The 25,300-nt window shown below is 44.2% G+C and overlaps 1 protein-coding gene across 1 annotated transcript in view; it reads right to left on the reverse strand.

Annotated features, from left to right (window-relative positions):
• Nol10 (nucleolar protein 10) overlaps window positions 1-25,300 on the reverse strand; it is an 84,998-nt gene that overhangs the window by 18,869 nt on the left and 40,829 nt on the right. Inside the window, exons 14-17 of the mRNA XM_052186064.1 lie at window positions 9,222-9,348; window positions 6,664-6,743; window positions 6,393-6,491; window positions 4,905-4,994 (exon numbers count right to left, since the gene is read on the reverse strand). Coding sequence (XP_052042024.1) covers window positions 4,905-4,994; window positions 6,393-6,491; window positions 6,664-6,743; window positions 9,222-9,348 — 396 coding nt within the window. The remainder of the gene's footprint in view (window positions 1-4,904; window positions 4,995-6,392; window positions 6,492-6,663; window positions 6,744-9,221; window positions 9,349-25,300) is intronic.

The following is a 25,300-nucleotide window of genomic DNA, read 5'->3' on the forward strand; positions in this document are numbered from 1 at the left end:
CAACCCTCCCAGGAGGCCCCGTGAAAACATCTAGTTTTGAGTGTTCAGGTCCTTGTAATTTGCAATTAAAAAAATTAAATGACAAAATTCTAATGTTAAAACTATCTGATCTAACTTAGTATGTTCTTGACCCAAACCGATAAATTACTACTTTACTATAAAGTGTTAGTGGTATTTACGGATTCCTGAGAGGAAGACACTGCTTCTGTGGCTTTCTAGCCCCAGTACATAGACAGCCTCTCTCACACAGAACCCAGGAACAACACATTCAACACAGACTGCAACAACAGAGGGGTAAAAGGGGCTGGCATGTAGATCATGTGCTGTGGGGGAATGGTCCCACCTACCTGGATGGACCCTTAAAGGCCAAAGTGGGCACAGGTTGTGCATAAGGGAAGCTCAATTTGCATTTGTCAAAAGGTAACTATAATTAACACCACCAAGGTCTACGCTCCTCCAGCACCCAGACAGTGCTCATTGATGGTCTGCGGACTATATGGTAGGTCACTTCCTGTTGTGGACTCAACACCAACTGTAGGGTGTACAGTTTACTAGACTCCATGTTATCAGTGTGAACACTAACCGGGAACAGCTCCTGTGTCAGACACGGTGGAGCTTACTTTGGGTCAGGAGACAGTAGTGACACTCTGGAGGTTCTGAAGAGTTCTGCTCACGGGCAGAACTGATGACCTGCTGTAGTTTGCAACTCATTCCTTACTGATTTAATTTATGAACAATTTGGTTTGAAAATAAAAGCATTAGATGACAACTCTAAGAACAGATTTTTAAAAGACTATATATATTATTTCTGAATTTCAAGAGTCAGACTGAACTCTAATAATGGGGCCTGATTTGGATTAAGGCAATAAAAGCAAATCAGGACCCATGTTACTAACAAAGCTTCCTAGAAGAACCTGGAGATCATGTGACATGGCTATTAAGACACACTGGTTATAAAGAGGCAGGAAGAAGACATAGCAGTTGACAGAGGAATGTAACATTTTCTAGGCTTTGTCCTCTCTGAATCTAGTACCAACAGTACAAACCCAATCAATAACTATCCCCCTAAGATAGATGCTGAAGTAAATGCATGCTGTCTTGGTTATGAAGTACAGAACAGGTGCAAGCAGGAGTTAATGCTGCAGGAACACAGGGGCAGACTTGCCTGGAAGTACCAACCAGAGAGTCAGAGGCCACAGATTAAGTTAAACACTACCAGGCCCTTAAAAACAGGATTCAAATTTCAGTGACTTCTGAAATTACTTGACTGTGGTATCAGCAAGAAGTGTAAACTCCCACTCTCTGATGTGAGCAGGAGGCAGGCTCATGGGCAGCGGCCACCATGGTGTTTTTTTCAGTGCTCTCAGTGATGTGCCCCTATGGTCACCAGTTTACACAGCGTAGGAGCACGGCGTTGCTGGCACCTGTATCCCAAGTTAAACCTTCTTCACAAAGTTGATTATTAATGAGGAAAAAGATGAAAATGTAGCGGAGAGAGGGAGGGAGGGAAGAAAGAAGGGAAGGAGGGATGAAAGGAGGAAGGGAGGGACAGAAGAAAGAGCTGGGAGTGGGAAATGGAACACTGCCCCTGGCTAGGACTTTATTGATACAAATCGAGAGACAGTGTGAAGCAAATGTCTCCACATAAATCAGAAAACAGTAATAACAAAAGGCAAATATCTCTTTTTTTTGCATGACGCCAGCAAAGCCCTCATATTGAAGGAGCTCTCAGAATGGCTAGGACGGGCTCAGGGGCAGCACTTCCCCAGCAAACCGGGGGCCCGGGATTCATCCCAGCACTTCAGCAATGAGTATGCTCTTGGAGATAGTTAATGATATCAACAGGGCCAGGGATGAGACTTTGAAAATCAACAATTTTCTAGGGCAAAGGAAAACACTGGGTCCATATTGAAAGTGTGAGAAGAGAAGATAGCAAGCATTGTTCAAATTATTCTTGACAGTTTTTACAAAATAAGTAAAAAGGTAAAATAATAAGATATCTTCTACTGTTTTGATTAACGGTATATTTAAAAGGCTTCAGTTGCCTATTTTCATTTTTGTAGACCAGGAAAGAGTTCCTGAAGATCTGGGAGGACCGCCAGGGAGGAGCAATGGTGAATATTCACTGAAATGAGCACTGCTGTTGTGTGCTTGCGGCTTTCCAGGTCATTTCTGTCATCTCATACCACCCTGCCCCCGTCCAACACCAACAAAAGACTCCCGACAGAAGGGCTGAGAGACGGCTCAGCTGCTTCACTATGGTCCCAGAGAGGCTGGAGGGATGGCTCAGTGGTCAGAGCACTGACTGCTCTTCCAGAGTTGGTCCTCAGTTCAATTCCCAGCAGCCACATGGTGGCTCATAACCATCTGTAATGTAATCTGATGCCCTCTTCTGGTGTGTCTGAAGAGAGTGACAGTGTACTCTACGTCAAATGAATGAATGAATGAATGAATGTGTCCCCAGAACCAACATGAAAATCTGGGTATGGTGGTGTCCCTACAATCTCAGCACTGGGGAGGGAGAGACAACCAGAGGGCATGACTCACTGGCCACCCAGGCAAGCCTAAGCCCAGGCACCTGGGAGAGTGTCTCAAAAACCAGTGTGGCCAGAACCTGAGGACTGTGGGAATATTCAGTGCAGGAACACACACACACACAAAGACCCTTTCCCCAACACAGTCTCCCAAAGAGAATGTACCAACTTCTGCATCTTCATTACCATGACCCGTGAGAAGGCTCTGCCATACACCATGCTGCTCAAAATAGCGAAACTGAGTTTAGTCCAAGTACCCTATAGCTTGGTTGTGCAAGGACTAAGCTCAAAGCATTCCTGAAATGCATCCATCTATAGTCTAAATTAGTTGCACTCTTCCTCTGGGAGCTTCAGGAAGACAGTACAATGATCACTTCCATGTGGCTTGTAAAATGACATTATAAAGCTGGAAAGTCATAGGTTAATCACCCTCAGACTCAGCTAACAAGAGCAAAGTGAATGCTCTGGGGAGAAGGCCAGCAAGGCAGGCAGCTACTCTTTCCACCCCGCAGACACACACCCAGGGTAGACACGCTTGGTCACACACTGGCCCACACAGACAGCTACAGTGCAAACATGGGAATTTAAATGAGCATGCTTGCTCAGTATTGGCTTGTTATTCATGAAGAGGACAGTGAAACATAAAACCATCCATGTAGTTTACTTGAAAAGAGCTTCCGACTTAAGTAATGTACTTAAAGAATATAATAGGCCAGGATGAAAGGCTTGGGAGAAGCTAAGGAAGAGAAGGCAGCAAAGTGGAGCATCTGGTCGGAACTCCACAGAAGTGACAGTACTAAGATGGTCCCCACCTGTCCTTACGGGTTACAGGTGAAAGTGAGGCTGAGGGAGCCATCTAGCACCACAGCAAGTGCACAGCCAGCCTCAAATGAGCCTGGATTCTGAGGAAGGCAGAGGAACCAAAGAGCACAGTAAGGTTCATGCAGCTACAGCCTGCACAACCCATCTGATGGGACAGCAATGAATATGCTACCAGACAAGGAGCCTGCCTGGCCCAAGGTTAGGCCCTTATCCAGCTCCTGCGCGCTCTCCTGGCGGGCAAGGGGTTTGGGGGCAGTGGATACTGCACTGGTTCTTTGCTGTCAGCTCTCAGCAGATGAGGGAACAGGACTGGGGAGGACCGAGTCTTCATAAATCTAGAAAAACTAGGTACATCTTCCCACTGCGGGACAATACTAAGACTGTGCTAACTTATTATTTCATGGCTGGTCCCTGTCTACCGTCACTTCAGAAAGGCAGGCAGGCAGCAGCTACATGGCAGCAATACCCTCCCATAATGCCATGTCAAAAACAAAAAGCAGTTACTTCTAGGATTGAAAAACTCTTGACCAGAAAATTCTACAAAATCATGCAAATCAAGAAGTTCAAATTTTCATGTTCATTTTCAGAACATCCGTGAAACTGCTCAGGTCATTAAGGGTGCTCGTATGTGTCACCACCATGTGTCTGAAAGGTGTCACTTTAAGGAAGCAATGGTGCAGTAATGAGGTGTGCCCAGGCCACAGTGGGGCTGGACACAGGTGAGCCGTCCAGTGCTGGGTTCAGACAGTAATGCACACAGCACAGCAGTTCTGACGTAGATCGTCTAGTCACTGACTGCACTGTGAGAGGACAGATGCACCACTAAAAGCCATGGAGGGTTAACCCAAATGCCAACTTTCCTGGCCATATGCACACGATCCTGACCAAAAGAAGCAAACTGTTCCCCAGAACAGAAATAAGTTCAGCATCAAATAAATGCAAATAAAGTAAAAAATTGAACAATAAACCTAGTCATTACAGAAAAAAGTAACAGCAATTTAGCAACAAAAGGATTAAGTAAATTATAACACAGACTACATAGCCATTTAAAATACTGAGAATTTAATAACATGTGAAACTACCACTATTATCTTCTAGAACTAGGTAACATTTCAACAGACACACGGTGATCTTACTAATACAGTATATACCTTTAAGAGGACTAACATGGAGGAATCAGCCAATGCTAATGCTTTCCCTCTATAGAGTACAGGAAGGTAGCTCTTAACTTTTTTCCAACTTCCCATACTGAGCAAGCATGGGGATGGGGAAACACCAACAATGAAAAGATATATACATTACTTTTTTTTTTTTTTTGGTTATTTTTGGATTTGGTTTTTTCGAGACAGGGTTTCTCTATATAGGCCTGGCTGTCCTGGAACTCACTCTGTAGACCAGGCTGGCCTTGAACTCAGAAACCCGCCTGCCTCTGCCTTCCAGAGTGCTGGGATTACAGGCGTGCGGCACCACTGCCCGGCGATATATACATTACTATCCATGAACTGCAAAGCAGCTTACTGACACTTTCTGGGCCTTAGGACATCTTACCTTAACTTTCTTTTTCAGTGTAGACTTTTGTTTCTCCTCTTCTTCTTCAATTAATTTAAGTGCCAGTTCTTTGTTAACTTTTGGCAGTTTCTGATAAAGAGATGGAAATAAGATACACTGAGAGAAATACACTTAACAGTACAGGCCAGCAGGTCTGTGAGCAGCGTAAGCTCACAAAGGGCAGCTCATTCCGATGTCTTAGTTTATTGTCCATGGTAAGAAAGAATTACACAAGGAATAGCAGCAGGTGAGCTCAATGGCCAGACCCATGGGCATGGCCTGTAATGGGAGTATACTCTCTTTCTAGCTTACTGAGAGGCTGAGCACAGAGCAGGGGACCCTTGGAATTGCAGCCCCCGCCCCGCTCGCTCACTCGCCCGCTCACTCCCTGCTGCAGCTGTGGGAAGGTCTGAAATGCTCCCTGCTCTGTAAGGGTGAATTCCTAGTCTAGATGGTAATGTAAGGACTCTCGGATAAGCCATGGGCTACCTACTATCTTCTTTCACATTGTGCACACTTACTGTACTAAGTCAAATGTAGCTCTGGCAGGCACAACCCCCGCCCCTCCTAAAACTCACAGGCACTCACAATTGCTGCTTTATAAACTCTGAATAACTGTGGAGAATGGAACGAGCACTGAGGTCATCTCAAGAAAGTCACTAGTTTTTTTTGTTGTTGTTACTGAGAGTGTGTATATTACATACATATTTTAAACCCATGTTCAGTTATAAATATTTCATCACTCAGTGATTTGACTTAATGGATGGGAGGCTAGAGAGCCAGGAAGGCAGGAACAGGCAGACAGGAAGCTCCTCCCTGTCTGCTCATGGTCTGGCTGGAATAACCAACAGCAGCTCTTTACCAGGCGCTAGCAGGTGGCTCTGGCAGCATTGGTATTCACCAGTCTGCAGTTCTCAACACACCCACGATCACCCTCAGATCCCAAGGGCACCAGCCGGCCAGTTCCTTAGGAGTCTGGTTCCTCCTGTGCCTACACCTTTCTTGCCACCTGGATCTAAGTCACTGTCCCTTTTCTCCCACCTCAGCGTTTCTGTCTTTTGGGTGCTCTAATTCCTGGCAGGCATTAAATCCTCTCCATCAATACAACTGGTGCTGGTTGCTTCTTGACGCTGTCTACTAGCATCCTGGGATGCAGAGAACCTGATAACTGAACATACTAGGAGGAAATGGAGAACAGATTTCTAACATCTGTTAATCTGAAAACAGCTGGAACTGTTGTTCAGTGCAGCCCACAGCAGCTGCTGAAGATTGAAGCACTACAACCCAGTGTGTCTTGGCCTTTGGTTATCATCACAGTATTACCCAAACACCTCACCACCCACCCTCAGGACAAAGTACACCAAGAAAGCAAAGAATGTGACTAAAAGAAGGAATTTCAAGGATATGATAGCAGACTTCTTCAGAGTAACACACAAAGAAGATGGACTCTTTCCCTCTGGTAATCACACTGTTGAGTAGAATCTTTACCTTTAATTGGACTCTCTGTGCACGTGTTTCTTCTATTTTCTGTCGAATTTTATCTTTCCTATATTCTTCATAAGCAAATGGATTGACCATCAATTTCACCTTTTTAAAAAAAAGAATGAAATTAATCAGAATCAGTATTTAGTAGCATTTACCATGACTACCAAAGAAAGTGGATCCCTCACAATGTAGAGGTATGCTTTATGAAAGCAAAGTAGGCAGAAGCAGCTATGGATGGCTAACCTCACCTGAAGTATCCATAGCTCATACTGACCTTGTGGTAGAGTCTGATATCCATGAAGAACCCATGCATATATGCTCGGAGGAAAGGTGATCCAATGAGATGTGTGAGCCCTGCCAAAGTTAATCAGAAGGATAAGTCTTTATGACGTCTTCATTAAAATTTAAGTTTTTCTTTCCTCCTTTATTAATGGTTATCTTATGAGTATGGGTGTTTTGTCTACATGCATGTCTGTGCACCACATGCATGCATTGCCTGTGGAGACCAGAGAGGGTGTAGGATCCCCTGTAACTGGAGTTACAGAAAGCGGTGAGCAGCCCATGGGTGCTGGGGATTGACCCTAGAAGAGCAGACAGTGCTCCTCATCGTCTCTAGTGTAACTTAAGGCGGGAAGTCTTTTGTAACTATGACTATGGTAAAGAGGGCTCCTTAAAACAGTGGTTCTTAGATGTTGAAACCGACTGTTCATTTGTTCATTGAGACAGGGTCTCTATGTAGCCCTGGCTGTGCTGGAACTCTCTATGTGGACTCTCATAGAGATTTGCCCCGCCTCCCACAAGGCTTGAACCACCTGCAGAGCTAGCGCAGCTTGATTTTAAAGCAGTATACTGGGAATCATACATACAGCAGCAGGGTCCTGGGTTTATACTGTTAGGAATGGGGAAGTAAATCCTGAGGCAGTGTTGTCAACATTTCCAGAAATGGAGGACAATGTCATAGCATGGTCTTCCCAAGCAGTTGACAAGCTTAACTCACACACATGCTCATGCACATTAGGACCATTCCTGGCTGGGGCACAGCTCAGATGGAATACTTGTATAGGATGCACAGCCTCAGCAGCACAAGCAGCTACACTGCTGCCAGTACTTTACTAGAGCTCATTATCAGTTTGTGTTCAGGAATCTTCTCTTCCGTAGGCTTTTCCTAATGATTACATTTAGAATAGAATAGGCCAGCTAGTGAGAGGATCAACAGGTAAAGCAACTGCCATGCAGACCTGATGACCTGAGTTCCATCCCTGGCACCCACACAAAGGCAGGACAGAACCAACTCTATAAAGCTGTCAATCTGTCTCTCACATGCATGCCACATAAGCACATCATGTGCGCGTGCGCGCGCACAAGTATAATAATAATAAAACAACACATTAAGTGTAAGCACATTTAGGGAATACATATGAAATCTGCGATGTCACAGAAATCTACTTTTTTAAAACATGTTTTATGCGTGCGTGTGTGTGTGTGTGTGTGTGTGTGTGTGTGTGGTTGTACATGTAGATATAGGTGCCTATGTTGTGCAGAAGATTTCGGATCCCCTATAGCCTGCGAGCTGCCTGGTGTGGGTGCTGAGCCCAGCTCAGATAGGTGCTCTTAATTGCTAAGCCATTTCTCACTCCCTAGAAATCATTTAGGTGGAAGGAGGGAGAGAGGGAGGGAGGGAGGGAGGGGAGAGAGGGGAGAGGGGGGGCATGGATGTCATGAAGATTTATCTTCAAAGGAAACCATGTGTAATACGTGAAATCCAGCTTTAGTGTTGTACCCAGTCCTTTCCTTCCCTTTCTTTTCTTGGTGGTGCTAGACTGAACTATGGAGAGCCTTGTGCTTACAAGCTCTCTAGCCCTGAGACACACCTTACCAGCCTTTTACTTCTTATCCTGAGATATGGTCTCGCTGAGTGTCCCAGACTGGCTTTGACCTTGTAGTCTTTCTACCTCAGTTTTTTTGGGTGAGTGAGACAATAGGCCACAGGCTATTTTGCTATTGTTCACTATTGATTTCCATATTTAGACCTGAAAATTAGACTGAAAAAAAGGATCACACAGAAGTTTAAAGTAGTATAGTAACAAAAGGGAAAAATTAAAAAATTAAACTTAGGAAGACCTTAAACATCTGAAGGTCTTTAGGGAACTGAGGGTCTTGCTCTTTAGTGTTGTGTCTCACTGCAGGTCTAAAAGGCTGGAGTGTGCTCAGTCAGACTGCAAAATCTACACACCTTGATCCAAAATAAATCTCTTTGAAAACTAAGTCAGGTATTTGCTACAGTGATAGAAAGCTACACAGCCCTACTTTTAAAATCCGGACTCAACCCTGAAACTTTTAAGTGGCAACTCAGGACTCAAAAAGTTCTGAACTTTGGGGCACTTCAGATTTCAGCCTCTGTTAAGAGTCTTTTCTATTGGAAGGTTTGAATCCTAAGTTTTGGATTAGGTCCTTTATGAATAAATCTAAGAGCCCTAAGAGCCATCTGCTTACAGTCTGAGAGCATTTCAAGGCATCCTATTATTTATATTTATCACCCTCTCAAAGCCACACTTGACTTCCATAGCCCGAGAGATGCCACACTCTCAGGACAGGAGGTCGGTTACTAAAAGGGAGTCTGTCCCAGTTAAGGCACAAAAGGCTTCAGTCAGTTGAATGTACCAAAGCTTTTCTGAGCAGAGATTATAAAGTTGATCATTTAGAACATTTTGATATATGATTTCGCAGAAATTTTGGAAAAATCAGATAAAAATGGCTCAGTAGATTCTAATGTTCAAAACTCAGGAATGTGGAAAAAAAAACCAATTTTGTAAACATTTTATCACATTTTACCTAAATTTTCAAGGTCTTTCTTGGTGACAAATTTGTAATCATCATACACTGTGCTCTCTGGATTCTCTTCTAATTCTTCTGTTAAGTTGTCCAGGAAAGAACACCACCTGGGAGCAGGACCCAAAACCTGGGAGGAGATATTAAAAGGTCAACCACAACTCACCTTGCAGCCAGAATTCTTTAACCATAGTTGCAAGTATTCATTCAACCAGAGGAAAGATAGCTACAATATGTGTAAACATGGCAGAGAATACAATGCAAAGGGAATAAACCAAGTGGAAGAATTTAGGCTCAAAGGGAAAGATACAAAGGTATTAGCTGTTACATCACACTATCAAAATACAGAAGAGCGATTGAGATCCTTAACTCTATCCAGTTACTTACCATGCCCTCTCGCCAAACAGTACTAGAATTTTATAACATATATTTAGATCATAAATATGTTATAACATATATTTAGCTTGTGATTTCTAGATAGCTTTTTATTGTTGGCAGTATATTTCTCTGCACCATGCCACATCCAATGAGGTCAGTGCTTATTTCAAAGAAAATGTGCTCATTCCTAGAGGTTACGACAGCAAGAGAGCCAAGGTCAGCATATGGAACTTCCAATGATAACCTACCAGTTTACTTCAGCAGTAATTATGGGGGCGTGGAAGGCAACCAGATCATAATGAAAGTTGTGAAATTGAGTTTAACCATTTTTGAGGTAGGAGGAAGAGGCATAGCAAAGGAAAATAGCCTGTGTTAACACCTCTTCAATTGAAGGGGGACAGGGGCAGGGACAGCCAACTGAAGAGGCTACAGGGCTATGAACAGGAAAATAGGTCTTACTGAGCATAGAGGAACCTTACAGATCAGTTTCCCAATACTACAATTTATGCTATTTTAGTAAGTGAAATGATTTGATTTCAAACACAAATAAACTTTCAAAAAATGCAAGGCACCTAAAAAAAAAAATCATGAAGGAACTGCTATGGTTTTAGGTAATTGTGGGGTAGCAGCTTAAAATCAACAGGCACCTATACTCAACATTACAATACATAAAGCACTTCTTGGCCACGATCCCTCTAAAGTTTAAACTCTACTCCTAGAGAAAAGGCATGGATGGTGTGCATGTAAGTATGTACACACACACACACACACACCTGTCACATGAAACCAAAGCAATGAAACAAATCCAAAGTGACTTCAGCTGAAACAAACACAGTGACAAGTCGGAAAAGTTGGAGGTCTCTTGGGAGAGCTGCCCAGAGCACCTGCACTTTCAGCAAGGTTCTTCTTTCAGCCACGTGGAAACCTGAAGGAGCAAAACTTTACCAGCGAGGCCCCCGTTCTTTTAGACATGAGAGAAGTGGTTCACTGCTACTTTACTACAACATGAGGCCTCAAATATCAATGCGTGAAACCCTCATCTATTGTTTTGTTAATGCTGAATTCGTGGCACTTAGGACAGTCTTCCAAGTTGTACGAAGTATGTATAGGTTGACCCACATGGACAGTACAGTTTAAAATGTCTCTGGCAAAATTATTTCCAAATGGTCTCTTTTTCTTATTTAGATAAAACATGTCTATGGAGCTTATAAAACCATCAATTATAAGATCACTTTTGGGTGAACATCAGATATAGTTTGACTCCAATGCAAGGGACTGACAGCAAAACACCACAGAACTGTACCCTGGTATCACCAAGAGACCAGTCCCTAAGGCTATACCAAAATGTGCAGGTGCTGCTGAAACAAGCCCAGCTTTTGCCTGTAAACAAGACATGCCCTCCTGTGTAGTTTAAATCACAGTTCAAGACTGGTTGATCAGTAGGCCTGGGTTTAAGTCCCGTCACTGCAAAACACCATCTCTAGATTATTTGCAAAGTACTTTACATTCTTTTTTTTTTTTTTAATTTTTGGGGTTTGGGGTGGAGCTAGAGAGTGCTTAATGCTCCCGCAGAGGATCTGGGTTCAGTTAACATCAGATGGTTCTCAACTGCCTGCAATTCCAATTCTAGGGAACCTGCAACTTTCTTCTAGTCTTCTGCCCCTGCATGAACATGGTACACTTAAACTCATGTAGGCGCGCTCGCACACAGACACAGACACAGACACACACACACACAAAAAAAACAAGTTCTTTTAAAAGCTAATATAACTGCTATGTAAGTAACTATCACATTATATTGCTTAGGGCAAAGTGACCTTCAAAGCCCTGGAATCTAAAAAACCTAAAACCCAAGTCTTATATAACAGTTTCCTCCAAAGACTGAAACATTTCACCCTTCAGGGAAGCTCTACAACTCAAAATAGCTTTAGAAAGTCCCAGAAATTGACCAGAGTCACTAGGCCTTCCTTACCAGAATAAGCACTAGAAGCTGAAAGTCCCTCTTGAACAAGCTGAGCTGCAAAGATTCTTAAGACAAGCTACAAAGAAGACTGAGAGCAGAACAGCTGTCCGGAAGAGGTCTAGCTCACTTGAGGAAAGACATTCTTCAACCTGTTGAACTGCAGATAGGCTGTGTACTGTGCTCTAGGTTCCTAGTTTTTGTGAGTTTCTGGGGGCTTTGGTGATGCAACTGTCTTTTGGGTCATTTCTTTTCCTGTAAGTAATCCCAATAAAACTTATGGTTTACCAAGTGGACTTTGGTGGTGTACTGGCTGGTTTTGTGTGTCAACTTGACACAGGCTGGAGTTATCACAGAGAAAGGAGCTTCCGTTGAGAAAATGCCTCCATGAGATACAGCTATGGGGTATTTTCTCAATTAGTGATCAAGTGGGGAGGGCCCCTTGTGGGTGGTGCCATCCCTGGGCTGGTAGTCTTGGGTTCTATAAAAGAGCAGGCTGAGCAAGCCAAGGGAAGCAAGCCAGTAAGTTACATTCCTCCATGGCCTCTGCATCAGTTCCTGCTTCCTGACCTGCTGGAATCCCAGTCCTGACTTCCTTTGGTGATGAACAGCAGTGTGGAAGTGTAAGCTGAATAAACTCTTTCCTTTCCAACTTGCTTCTTGGTCATGATGTTTGTGCAGGAATAGAAACCGTGACTAAGACAGGTGGCATTTATACTTTGGTTTGTTGTGGGATACCTATTTGAGTGAGTAGGTGTGTATTGCATCTTCCCAGAAAAAGTTTTGTCACATGACACCAAGCCTGTATATACTCAGCATGTAGATCATAATTTTGCAAGTATTTTCAATCTGTAGCTCACTGGCTGCAGGTGAGAGATGCCCAGATGAGGCCAGGAGGTCTTAGCATCGAGGCAGCTATAAACATGAACTTGAAGGACCAAGAATAGATTTCATGCTCTGACTTCTCTTAGGGATGGTGACAGGAATAACAAAATGTCAGACCAGATGCAAATCTAGTTTTCCATAGCCTCCTTTAAAAAAATTATTATTACATTTATTTATTAGTGTGTGGGTGGGAGGAGGGTGTCATTTGGCGGTCAGAGGACAACTGTCAGGGAATGGCCCTCTTCCTCACCATGCGTGTCCCAGGGACCAAGCTCAGGTTGTGAGGCTTAGTGCAGGCATGTTTCCCTGCTGAGCCACCTCACGGGGCTCTAGGCTTCTTTTAGAATGTCTTGTGACTTTCTTTTTGATTACTTACCTGGATTTTCATGGAACTGTTTTTCAGGAGACAGGCCTACTTATGATAAATAATCTCTACAAACAGATTTGTGGGCCATTAAATTTTCCACCAAATCCAAGATTAAACCTATTTGTGACACTATTTAGCATATTTCCCACTTCCTTTCCACACAGACCCCACAGCCACTGTTAGGAAGCGGAGCTTACTAAAGGTATTAACTGTGCACTTCTCCACACCAGGGCTTTGCTCACAGGCCTACCAGTAAGCTGCAAAAACCATGATCATAAATTTGCTATATTTACAATGACTGCATACTAATGTGTCAAAGTCCCTTGCTGTCTTCCAAGGCGTAATGTTACATGTCAGATAATCCTTAAATACACACTAATTACTAAGTTTTGCTTTTATAACTTGAGGAAAACTTTTTTTAAACAACTGATGGTCTGTTAACTTTCTATCAACCATGTCATGTTTTCTGAGCTAGGAGCTGTAGCTCAGAGAATGCACTTAACACATTCCAGATCCTGGATGATCCATCTCCAGCATGAGATGGCTCGATGGGTAGAGGTGCCCGCTGCCTAGCCTGGCAGCCTAAGTTCTACTCTTGAGACCTCCATGGTGTAAAAAGCTGTCCTCTGACCACCACATGTGTGCAGCCACATACATTTACAATACACAAATAACTAAGCAAATCCAGTTTAAAAAAAAAAAAAAAGAACTATATTTGCTCACTATGCAATGCTGATGCAGACTACAGAATAATATTATTACTTGGCAGCCATTCAAGTTAACTATTAAGTTATTTTAATTGTTTTCAGGACTGTTGGGAACCAGAGAGCTTGGCTCAACACCCCCAGCTGAGCTTTTTGCACAGGTTGAGAGCAAAACATCCCGTGGCTAAGCTTGATTCCTGCCTTCCTGCCTGGTGTGGTTTGGACTTCCCAGGTGCCCGACCTATGACTATAATTGTTTTCTCCTGTTCCTTCCCTGGCCTCTAGTATATATATTGCTAGTCTCTCAGTAAAGTTTTGGCATTCTCCTTGCAGAATGACCCGTGTCTGTGTTTTTTGTTAATCCCCCAGGCCTACGCCCAATACTCGGTACCATGGCAGCGCGGGCGCTGTCACAGGACATTCTAAAAACAGACTGAAAAATAAATTCTGGGATTCGAGCATTAAACACCACCATTTCTAGTCCCTTGAATGAATGCCAGAAGCCAAGTGGGCACGGCTGTGCTGCCACCTCAGTGACCATGCTAGTCACTCTAAGGGATGAAGTCAGACTCGGGGGCTCACACCTGGGTCCCAGCAGGAAGCCACCGTTCTCACCAGGAGGCTTTCATCTTCACCAGAAACAACCTGGCCCAGGCTTTACAGCACAGAGCGTCGGACATCTTAAAAAATGATAGTAGAGCAAAGATACCATAGGTTATATGGAATGTCAGGTGTTGTCTGTGTTAGTGTCCCATTATTAAACACATTTAAAATGTCTATAACAAAATCATATATATTCATATCACTGAGTTAAGACAAAATAAAGATAAGAAAGAGCCTCATTAATGTCAATCCAGGTAAAACTTGAGTCCTAAGGAATCAGGTCAGTTATAAAACAGAAAACAATAGTTTTTTAAAAATAAAAATTACAGGTAAGAAAGAGATGATAGTACTGTACTATAACACACACACACACACACACACACACACACACTCTGAATATTGCTTCCTGTAGCAAATATATACCAAGCTTAGCTAAGCTATATAGAACTTTCCTTCTATAGCTTGCTCCATGCTGGCTCTGAGACCCAGCAGCACCAGCATGTAGTTTTCAGTTTGACAGCTGATGCTTTGTAATGAGCCATCACAGACCGGTGAGCCAAAGGGAGGAGCTGACTTTGAGCATGTAATTGCATTTGCAGCATAATGAGCTGCCTAATTGCACACCCAAGTTTACATGCATTAACTGAGTAATTATGAGTCATTCAAAGGGGCATTGCTCTGCAGTAGCCTTTTGTCCCATTCTTAAAATTCAGATTAGCATTACTACAATTTAATCTCAGTGTTTATGCTTTATTTTATTTGGTGAACAATCTGAGCCCAGACTGGTCTCAACTCTGTTCAGAAGGGCCTTGAACTGCTCATCTTTCTTCCTGTGTCTCTCAAGTGCTGGGATCATAGGCATGCACTACAATGTAGCAGTGTTTACTTTTGAAAACGAGAAAAATTATCTGCTGTGATTTATTTTTGATTTAGTTTAGAAACATAGTTTAGATACTAAAACTAATAGGAAAAGACAAGGCTAAATAAAATAAACAAGCCCTGTTTATGGTGCTCTCTCCCTGTCAGCTGGTCAAGGAACAGTTAGACTATGCAAGGCTCTGAAAGGACAAAGGAGCAGTAGACAGCATGTCTACATTTAAAAGCCAAGGGAGACTGGACATCCCAAGCAAACCATTAAATACAATATTAAAGCCAATATTAACTACAAGGAGCTTTCAGTTACTAATAGCAGTTCCTATCCTCAAGCCTTGTTAAAATGACAGTAAACAAATATAAAAAGGGCTTTAGGACAGAAGAGGTACAGTGACGTAGGGAGCACATCTTGTCAGCAAGTCCACAGACAGAGCTGGGCAGCAGCAGAGTGGGAAGACAGACGGTGCATCTGGGCAGTCAGAAAGAAGCATGGCACGAGGAAGGAGGTGACAGGATGGGAGACACCTAATTCCCACCATCTCTAAGGAGACAGATCTCTGGTAAACCCAAGCTGCACTGCATGGCTTTGGGGCCGAAAGAATAAAGGTGGAAGTAGTGACTCAAGCTATGGGGCTAAAATGACAGCTGGTCCAGATGTCAGATCCTGAGATCCCTGTCCCAATCAGTCCCTTATATACCAGAGGCCAAGTGGGCACTGTTGTGCTTCCACCTCTGGAAGAACCCAGGGAGTATTCTCCAGAAAACTAAAGGTCCTGAGGCACTGGTGTCTGGAAACAGTGGCTCAATGAGTCAAAAGGAAACCGTTGAGGGGACAAGACAAGGCGCATAGGGATGCCTAGGCAGCAGTCCACTGCCTCACTCTCACACAGGGAACCCAGGAACAGCCCCTGTTCATGGTCACACAGAGTCCCCAGGAACACATCTCTACTGCCTCATTCTTAAGCAAAGATGCCCTTATCCATCCAAGGCCACCACACAAAAACCGCCTTCCACTGTAGAGAAAGTGATCAGAGCTGAGTAGAAACCTTGGCCTCCAGGAACCATGAGGCAAAGGTTCCACTATGAGCAGGCATCACAGCTAAAGCAGGAGGAGAAATGTGACCAGATAGAGGCCCAACAGGGAGAGACTGCAGAGCACATCTGGCAACTGCAGAGGTGGTGTACTCAGAGCCATGTGCGGTCAGGGAAAAGGCCTGCCCAGCACAGCCGAAAGGGGCCATCTTGCAGGCCGCTCACTTCTCTGTACTGAGTGAAACAGAGGCCTTCAGAGGGCTCTGGCATAGGATTGACACGATCTGACTTGCATTTATGCTGATAGTGGCTGGGAGACTTGCTGATTCCAGGTATTTAAAGAAATTCTGTTCAATCATTAACTGACGACTAAGCAAAGCAAACAGATTTCTGTGGCTCCCTTTAACAAAATCAGACTTTATAGTTAGTCCAGGAGCCTTACTACACAAGCAACAAACTCTGGATGTGGGGAATTAAGTTCCATAATTTCCACATTATCTTTAAAGTTTCTAGCTTTCAACAACAAAAAAATGACAAGATACAGAGGTAAGGGGGCACATGGGGTGAGGGGCGCATGGGGTGAGGAACACCATGTGTGTCTGGAGGTGGAATAATCGGGCCTGCCTTAGGAACAGCTTCCTGCATGAAGTCCTAAATATGCTCAGCAAATGAGCGGGCAGGGAGTGCTGCACACACAGAACGGAGTGCAAAGGGGAAATGAGCACAGCAGAGATGGAGCGACAACAGGGAAAAGCCCAAAGCACCTATCAGGGCATCCCTTTACACGCAATGTGCAGGAGCAGCCCTACAGCGCTGGAGTGGCTGGTGGGACTGTGAGAGCGAGAGGAGAGGCAACACTGAGCTTCCTTTTGGTGTGAAGGACCCCAGAGTTAGACGGTGGGGACAACATGATGCTGGATACACAAGAAGCCACTAGATTTATCCTTTAAAGGACAGAGTTTTTGACAAAGTTGTTTTTTAAAAATCGAATCTAGAAGATTCTACTCCACCATTCCTGCCTTTCAGACAGGGATATTCTCTGGGGGGCTGAAGTTGCTCCTCATAACGAGATCATACAGACTGCTCCTCATAATTAGATCCAGTTAACATTTCTGGCAGGAGTCTTAGGGAGCGTGTGCCAAGGTTACCATGGAAACATGTTCTGCATTAGGTGCTCAGTTTCGTGACACTTATATTTGTATCAATCTTTTTATCTTTTCATTTGTTTCCAAATTTTGGTATTAAATTGAGTTGGAGACAAGTTGGTTCTGGGAGTCAACTTGCAGGAGCCATTCCCGGCAAAGCTGAGCCACAGAGGAGGTCAGAGAGACCCAAGGACTTCCAAGGGCCCACCCCACATCTCAGAAGACTGCCTACTAAATAGACCTGGCTCAAAAACCAAAATGTGTGTGTGTGTGTGTGTGTGTGTGTGTGTGTGTGTGTGTGTGTGAGAGAGAGAGAGAGAGAGAAGGGGGGTTTAAACCCAACTTATGAAGTTAAAAATGAAACATATCTGTCTGCTTTACATTAAAAATATGAATGACATAAAGGGGTTTTTTTTTAATTTTAATTAAGTGTATGTGTGGTTGTACATACAAGTACAGCATTATCAAGGCAAGAAGGAAAAATCGGAGACCCTAGAGCTGAGTTACAGGTGGTTGTGAGCTGCCCTGCATGGGTGCTGGGAATCAAACTCAGGTCCTCTGGAAGAACAGTATGGTTTTTAATTGCCAAGCCACCTCTCCAGCCCCACAAACGGCATATTAAATGACATAAAAACTCCTCAGCTTCCATTTTCCTTCAGTATTGATTGAAAAACAAAACAAGGAGGAGAGCAACTCTACCACAGTTTCATTTTCTGTCGGCTACATGAGAAGCACAGATTTTTTTTTTAAAGGTCTCCCATGTATTCTTTCCTGAGGAACCCGGCCTTGCATCTTGGCTACAGACTACAATCTGATGTCTATCATACTACACTTGAATTCCAGAGCATTTCCTAGAGTTCACGCCCAGAGCCTGCAGTAACAAGATGCTGAGCAACGTCTTATGCTTAAAACCTTTTCCTCTTACACCTTCCTAACTGCTAAATTCAACCTCACAGGCCCCACAGACGAGAGGAACCAGGCCAACTTTACACTGGAGAATGGAGTTATCCTTTGATCATGCACCTGGAAGCCGGCACCCCCATAATCTTGCTTTGTTGGTTCATTCTGCCAAGAATCACAGATGGTTTAGTATGTTGTCCTTGGTTGTCAGCACACCAGTCGCTTCCGTTCTACTTGACTTCCTGCTAGCACAGGATATGCTAGGGGTCTTCAGCACACTCTCTGTGCTTTCTGAATCAATTCTGAAGTCTATGTCAAAACACCCAGGGAAGGAAACTTCACAAAAACAAAGGAAGAATAAAGCTTTTAAAAAGTTTGTGACACTTTCTCAAAGTCCTACCTTTTAACAGTGCTATCCTAGGAAGGTCATAAACTCTCTTGCCTCTCAATGGCTACTCATCACCTCCAGAGGGGCATGCAAGGGAACCAGGAAATCCTGAAGGAGACATTTCACATCCAGCAAAAGGCTTCTTATGTCCCCAGATAAAGCCAAAGGAGAATGGAAAACAAACAAAATCCTCCAAACTAAAACAAAAACCACCAATTTGGAATCAATCATTTAAAACGCCAACTTCAATAGTGCTAGAGAGACTGTGAGCTCACGTTCCCTGTGAGGTCAACTAAGCTCCCACACTAACCATTTCAAGGATCCGAAGCTAGAAAATGTGTGTGCACCACTGTGAAAAGGGGAGAGTGTGTGTCCTAATAATCTTTTTTAGTGGTGTCTCAAGATAGATCCCAAGCACCAGGCAAACACCTACACATTATCACGGCCATGAAGAAAGCTTTACATAAAAATCAATAATCTCAGAATAAAGAAAGGAGTGGAAGTAGGAGGAGGAAAGAAAGGAGGGCGGTGGGAAGGAAGGGGGAAGAGGAAAATCGGACAGGGAGAGAGATCCTGGGCAGGGAAGGAACCATGCAATTTGGTGGGAAACAGCTGTTCTGGGTGAAGCAAAGATTTAGTCCCACGGTGCTTAGCAACCAAAGCAAAGGAAGAGGGCCAGAGGCCTGGTGGAAGGAAGGAAGCGCACCAATAACGCAGGAGGAGAAATCCACTTCTGAAACAGGACTGAAGCAGCGTCCCAGGTCTGTCAGGGCCCTTCAGAACGTACAGTACCCTTTAAGAGAGGTTTACAAAAACTTTATCTGGCTTGAATTGTTGTTTATGAAGGCCGAAGCTAAGTAGTCTAAGTTACTGACTTAACGCCCAAGGCCCACTCTGGGATATTTAAGGACACACTGTGCAGCACCCCAACATGGTCACTGCTAGTCACATGTGGCTCTTTAAAGAAAAATTAAAATGAAAACACAATTTAAAAACTCAGTCCTTTATGCACCCTGGTCACATGCCAGGTAACCCTGGGTATAGTAAGAACCAGAGCAGCCCCCCAATCTGCTCCTTGACTATGGACACAATGTGACTAGCTTATTGTCACAGCAATGGGTAAATAAGGAATTTGTTAGCAGGTATAACAAACTATTGCATATCCACACAATCAGTCTTGACATAACATATAGAAATAAGCTAGTAAGTAAGCCACAAGAAGGGATACAGGAACCTAAAAGCAAATTACTATGGGAAAAGTCAGTCTGAAATGATTGCGTAGCAGATAGAACTGTATATTCTAGAAAAAAGGCAAACCTATAAGACGAGTCAGGGTCTACTGAGGCCTGCAAGGCTGAGAGAGAGGAAGGAACAGATTTTGGTAGGACACCATCATGGTATACAGTGGCACAGTCATCTGTGAAAATTCATTAATGCACAATACCTTGTGTGGCCAACTAATGCAAGTTGTGGATTCAGGCTGATGACGGTAAGTCAGTGTGGTTTTAGCAGGTATAGAGAAACACCACTCTGTACAGATTCATGACAGCAAGGCAGGCAGGCATGAGATTGTCCTTCTCACTGTTCTGTTGTGAGCTACAAAGCTGTCCAGAAACTGTTGTGCTGAGCAGATGAATGAGGGCATATGGCCATGGGCAGACATGCAAGAAGCAGGTATGTAAGTGTACTGGCTAGTTTTGTGTGTCAACTTGACACAGGCTGGAGTTATCACAGAGAAAGGAGCGTCAGTTGGGGAAGTGCCTCCATGAGATCCAGCTGTGCGGCATTTTCTCAATTAGTGATCAAGAGGGGAGGGCCCCTTGTGAGTGGTACTATCTTTGGGCTGGTGCTCTTGGGTTCTATAAGAGAGCAAGCTGAGCAATCCAGGAGAAGCAAGCCAGTAAGAAACATCCCTCCATGGCCTCTGCATCAGCTCCTGCTTCCAACCCTGCTTGAGTTCCAGTCCTGACTTCCTTTAGTGATGAACTGCAACGTGGAAGTGTAAGCTCAATAAACCCTTTCCTCCCCAACTTGCTTCTTGGTTCATGATGCAGGAATAGAAACCCTGACTAGGACAGCAAGGAACCTTTCCTTCAGTGTCCTAGCACCACCAATCACATATCACTTCATTCCTAGCCAAGAATAGCATTGTGTTCCCTAAGAAGGTAACAACATACTAAGCTGGCTGTGACGGTTGTATCTCTAGTCACAACTACAGAGGAGGCTGACACAGGAGGACTGCTTCAGGGCTGGAGTGTAAGATCGCCCTAGGCAATACAACTGAGACCATATGTCGGGAAAGTGAGTGGCCAGGAGCTCAAGGCTAGGCAGTAAGACTCCTGCCTTTAAACAATGAGATTAACTAATAAAAACCAAATAAATAAAAATGAAAAAGCAAAGCCACACAAAGCCACCCCCTCATGGGATGATTCAGTGGAGAGGGGCCTAGAGGTCAGCTTTGCGGAAGCACAGGCAGCAGAGGACAGACAGCACACACCCAATAGCTCTCTTACTTTGCTTTGCACATGCCTAAATATCTCCACCTTTCAGCTACATGTCTGGCCCTTTGCCTTCTGTTTTTAAGGAAAGAAAATACAGCTACTGGGGATATTAATAAAAGATAATGTGTCCTGATTTCAGTCGGACATCCTCAGGCAATTCCTGCCACTGTGCAAATACTGTCCTCTACCTCTGCCACCTGAGTGGCGTCACTCACAGGAAACTGGCTTACAGTGTCACTTCCAAAGAATGGCAGAGGATCAGCCCGGAAAGCCCCAAGATGGGAGAACAGACCTTGTAAGCAAGGCTTGGGTCATCATCAGACTCAAACTGGTGTCAGACAGGAAGTCATTCATTTCAAGAATGAACATTAGACATGTGCCCATTTAAAAAAACAAGAATCATTTGATACATTTACATAATGTAACATATGCCATATGTGTATCAAATATTTCCACATGTAAATTACATATTTTTAAACCAATCAGAACTGAAATTTATGTTTGAAAATGTGGCAGGATGCTCAGAAAATTATTTCCTGATTAATACACATTAATGCCTTAGGTATGTCTGCTATTTTTGTTGCCCAATAATTGTGATGGGAAGTGGAGAGGATTTCCTCTGTTAAGAAAAGTGTCGCAGATACTGTTACTGCCCAAGAGTGTTTAGATTAGAATAGGAAGCTCCCATTTCCTCTTTGGAAAGTTGAAAACAGCGCACACTGCCGTCTACCATGGTGCGTTTCCTCTCACTTCACAGTTATATACACGAATGAACACCAGCACCAAAGAAGAGCATTTGTTGCCTTGGATAAAATTCACTTACGAAGAAATGCTGTGAGCTTGGTTTAGTAAACACCGAAATGAACAGGAAAATGGAAGACCACTCCCCTCCTTCGTTAGTTGAAAAGTTCATGAAAACATACTTAACTTGGACTCCAACTCCTTCACAAGCTAGTGTGCTGCTCATTACCCTTACATCTGTGCCCCTTAAGCTAGCATCCACAAGATACCCATCCTTCCAAATTCCCCACAGACCCAGCCTCCCCTTCACACCTTTGGTGGAGGTGAACACTAAGCAGATGTCCCCTGACGACATCTGCAGACTCCCTGTCTCTAATTCAAATCGGAATTCATCCAAGTGCCCCATGTCTGCACTCAAACCCTCCTCCGCTTTGCTCTGGCAGCCGATGTGTTTGTCCTCGTGCCCAAGAGAGAGCTCTTCCTGCACACTCAGTGACAGAAGGTTTCTGCTCTAGGCTAACTCGTGGGTGTCACCTCACCTCACACCTGCTGTCTTTAAGATCCCGCTCTTCCTTACATCTTGAAAACATGCTTTCTGAGAATAGGTTATACCTGATAACTTGATAATCCTGGACTTCTGAGTTTCACCAATCCAGAATTACCAGAAAAACTTCTCAATGAATAAAAGAAATTTCAGGAGCATCCCTCACTGGCCTCTGCCACACATCCATGTACATGGGCACTCCGAGCTCTTGGGCTTCAACAGCTGAACAGTCTTCTGCTGTTTTTACAGATGTAGCTGCTAAGGTGTGCCTCGCCCATTCTGAACTTTCTAATTTTATCTTATAAATCTCCCACATTTTGTATTCTAGTCATTATATTTAATGTCTCTTAACTTCGATTTCATTGGTTTAAACTCTTACACAGACAGCAGGGATTTTTGGGGGTCAGAGTTCGAGAGATAGCAGGTTTCAAAGTCAAGTGAATATAATCAAGTGGAGCAGAAAATTAACTTAAATGTCATAGGCAATGTGGTCCCATATGCCTATAGATCAACACTTGGAAGGTGGAGGTGGAGGCAGGAGGCTCTAGAGCTAGGGTGTGTAGTAAGATCCTGTCTCACAAAGAACAATCTGGCAACACAGACCCACCCTGTAGTGAGAATTCTAGAATTTTGGTTTTTTTTTTTTAAAACAAAACAAAAGAAAACAAAACACAGAAATATCTTAAGAATGCTTCCTTTTAGTCCCAGGTGTGAGGGTAGGAGGCTGTTTTGTCTAGCTGACTATGACTTGCCTTGTGCTCTAGCAGAGGTATGGTTTTGCCAGCTGCAGACAGTTTCTGTGATTGTGTGATATTTGGAATTCTGGGAATATTTCAGCGGGTATATAAATGCTAGAGCCCCAGTAGGTGGGGTGGGTGGCTATTGGCTGTTTAGGGAGATTAGTAGCAGTTTGTTAGTAGCCATCCTCAAAGAAGAAATGTGAAGAAACTAGATTCAGAGCTCTCTCTCACTCTCTGTCTCTATCCTTTCTCTCCTATCCAGTGATGGGGGTGAAACAAAGGGGATAAAGGGTGGGAAAAAGAAGAACCAACAAAGTAGCAAAGACCAGCTAAAAGCAAAGAAGAAACAAGATAGAAATTCGATTTGGAGATCTCGATCTTTCTCTCTTCCCTGTATCCTTCTTTCTCTCCTATCTAGTGATAGGAGGTGCAGTGGGAAGGGGTAAAGGGTAGGGAAAAGAAGAACCTACAAAGAAGCAAAGACTAGCAACACTATTGTGCCAGCCACTTGGCTGACTGAGGCAGAAGGAATCTTGGGATTAAGGCCAGCCTGAACTACAGAGCAAGCCTGATTGCTAGATTGCAGAGCTAGCCTGGACACTTAGGAATTTATCTCAAAATGAAGCGTAAAAAGGACTGGGGCTGCAGCTTAGAGGTAGCAGGCTCCTTGGCATGAAGAAGAGCCCAGCATCCATCCCCAGTCCCATAACCAAGCCAAGCCAATCCTACGACCCCTCTGGAGCATGCCCTCTGCTGGAGCAGCACTACACAGGCAGATGCTGTGCACCCAGGGCTGAGCCATGCCTAGAAGCCCATTATCTGAAGGGAGCAGGGCCCTCCCAGTGTGCTGTCACTGTGAAAATGTGGAGAAACAACAGTGTTTGTCCTGGTGCTGCTGCTCATCACCCACAGCGCACAGCAGAAGGAACTGCACGGCTGCTACCACAAGCTCCCAGGAACAAGGAGTCACTAGCTCTGTCCTAGATGCAGAAGGGAAGGGACTGGCAACCAGAGCTGAAAGAAAGCAGCAGCCACTACTCTGCTGAAAAAGCTCTCCCAGTTCAAGGTTAGTCCAAGGCAGGCGCCCAGGGAGCAGTAAAAGACGAGCCCTAACTGAAAACGCTCGAAAGGTGCCATGCTCCCCGCTCTCACCCTGACCAGGGAACAGGCTTGGAAAGGCCAGTGAGTCGGCGACAAGGCCAGGCCTCACTCAGCTCTGCCCACTCCAACATCTAAGCGCCTTCCGTTGGGCCATCAGAGCAAGGAAAGAAACCCCAGATCCAGCTCTGCTAACAAACGGTTATCTGACCTTGAACAAATAATCCGATGCCTCAGCTATAAATCAAGGTGATGGCTTAGTAGACCTCAAAGATTCCTTCCTGCTCTCTGTTCTGGGCTTCAAAAGCTTCCTCCTTCCTTCAAAGCACGCTCAACACGCCTGTAGTAGGGAGGGCATTCAGCAGAAACTTGTCTTGCTTGTGTTCTGTCTTGTATATCCTCTGCTTGCTGGCAGAGTCCCTGGGGGAAAGGGGTTCCCCCCCCTTTTTTGGCCTATAGCACTACTTTCCCAAACCAAAGGAATAGGTTGCTACTAGTCCTATAAAATAGAGATTTCTAACACAATTACTTCTGTTACTGTATCCAACAGTTCTTGGATTCAATCAGCCTTTTATAGGAAAATGGCATCAATCATTTCCAAAATGTACATGCACACCACAGTAACAACAACTCAGCACATGGTACTGTGCCAATAGATAGCTCTTCTAGGGAGCTCTCTGGAGTATCAAGTTAATGCTCAAGAGGGGCCTTGCACTGAGGCAACTCCACAGGCACATCCGGCAGGGGACTGAGCAGAAACTCCAGTGAACAGCACAGGTCCCTACATGAAGAAAGCAAAGACTCTGTCTGGCCTTTCACACATGTACCACAGCAGCAATTGTGCCCTACACACAAGGCAACGTTTGCAGGACCAGCAATAAACATACAGCAAAAGCTCCACGTCCCTGGCTCGCGTCTCTTTTCGCAGTTTTCTAGGAAAAGGATTAAACCAGTCTGTTCTACATTCAGAATCACCATCAAATCTTAGGAATGAAGTCCTGGCTGTAGAAACCTGTTGGCATTCCCAAACAAAGCTGCTCTGTGCTGGGTGATCAGAGTGTGCCTCCAGGGCAAAGGAGCCCAGGCTGCACAGACCACAGGACAGGCCTGCTTCTACATTTTAATATGGCAGCGGAAGAAAACTACTGTGAAATGTCAATCTGGTCTAAAGATGGCTACTGCACTGCAAACCATCCCTGTCAAAATACACATCCATTGACTAG

Source organism: Apodemus sylvaticus, chromosome 6, assembly GCF_947179515.1.
Source record: "Apodemus sylvaticus chromosome 6, mApoSyl1.1, whole genome shotgun sequence".
Classification (NCBI taxonomy): Eukaryota; Metazoa; Chordata; class Mammalia; order Rodentia; family Muridae; genus Apodemus; species Apodemus sylvaticus.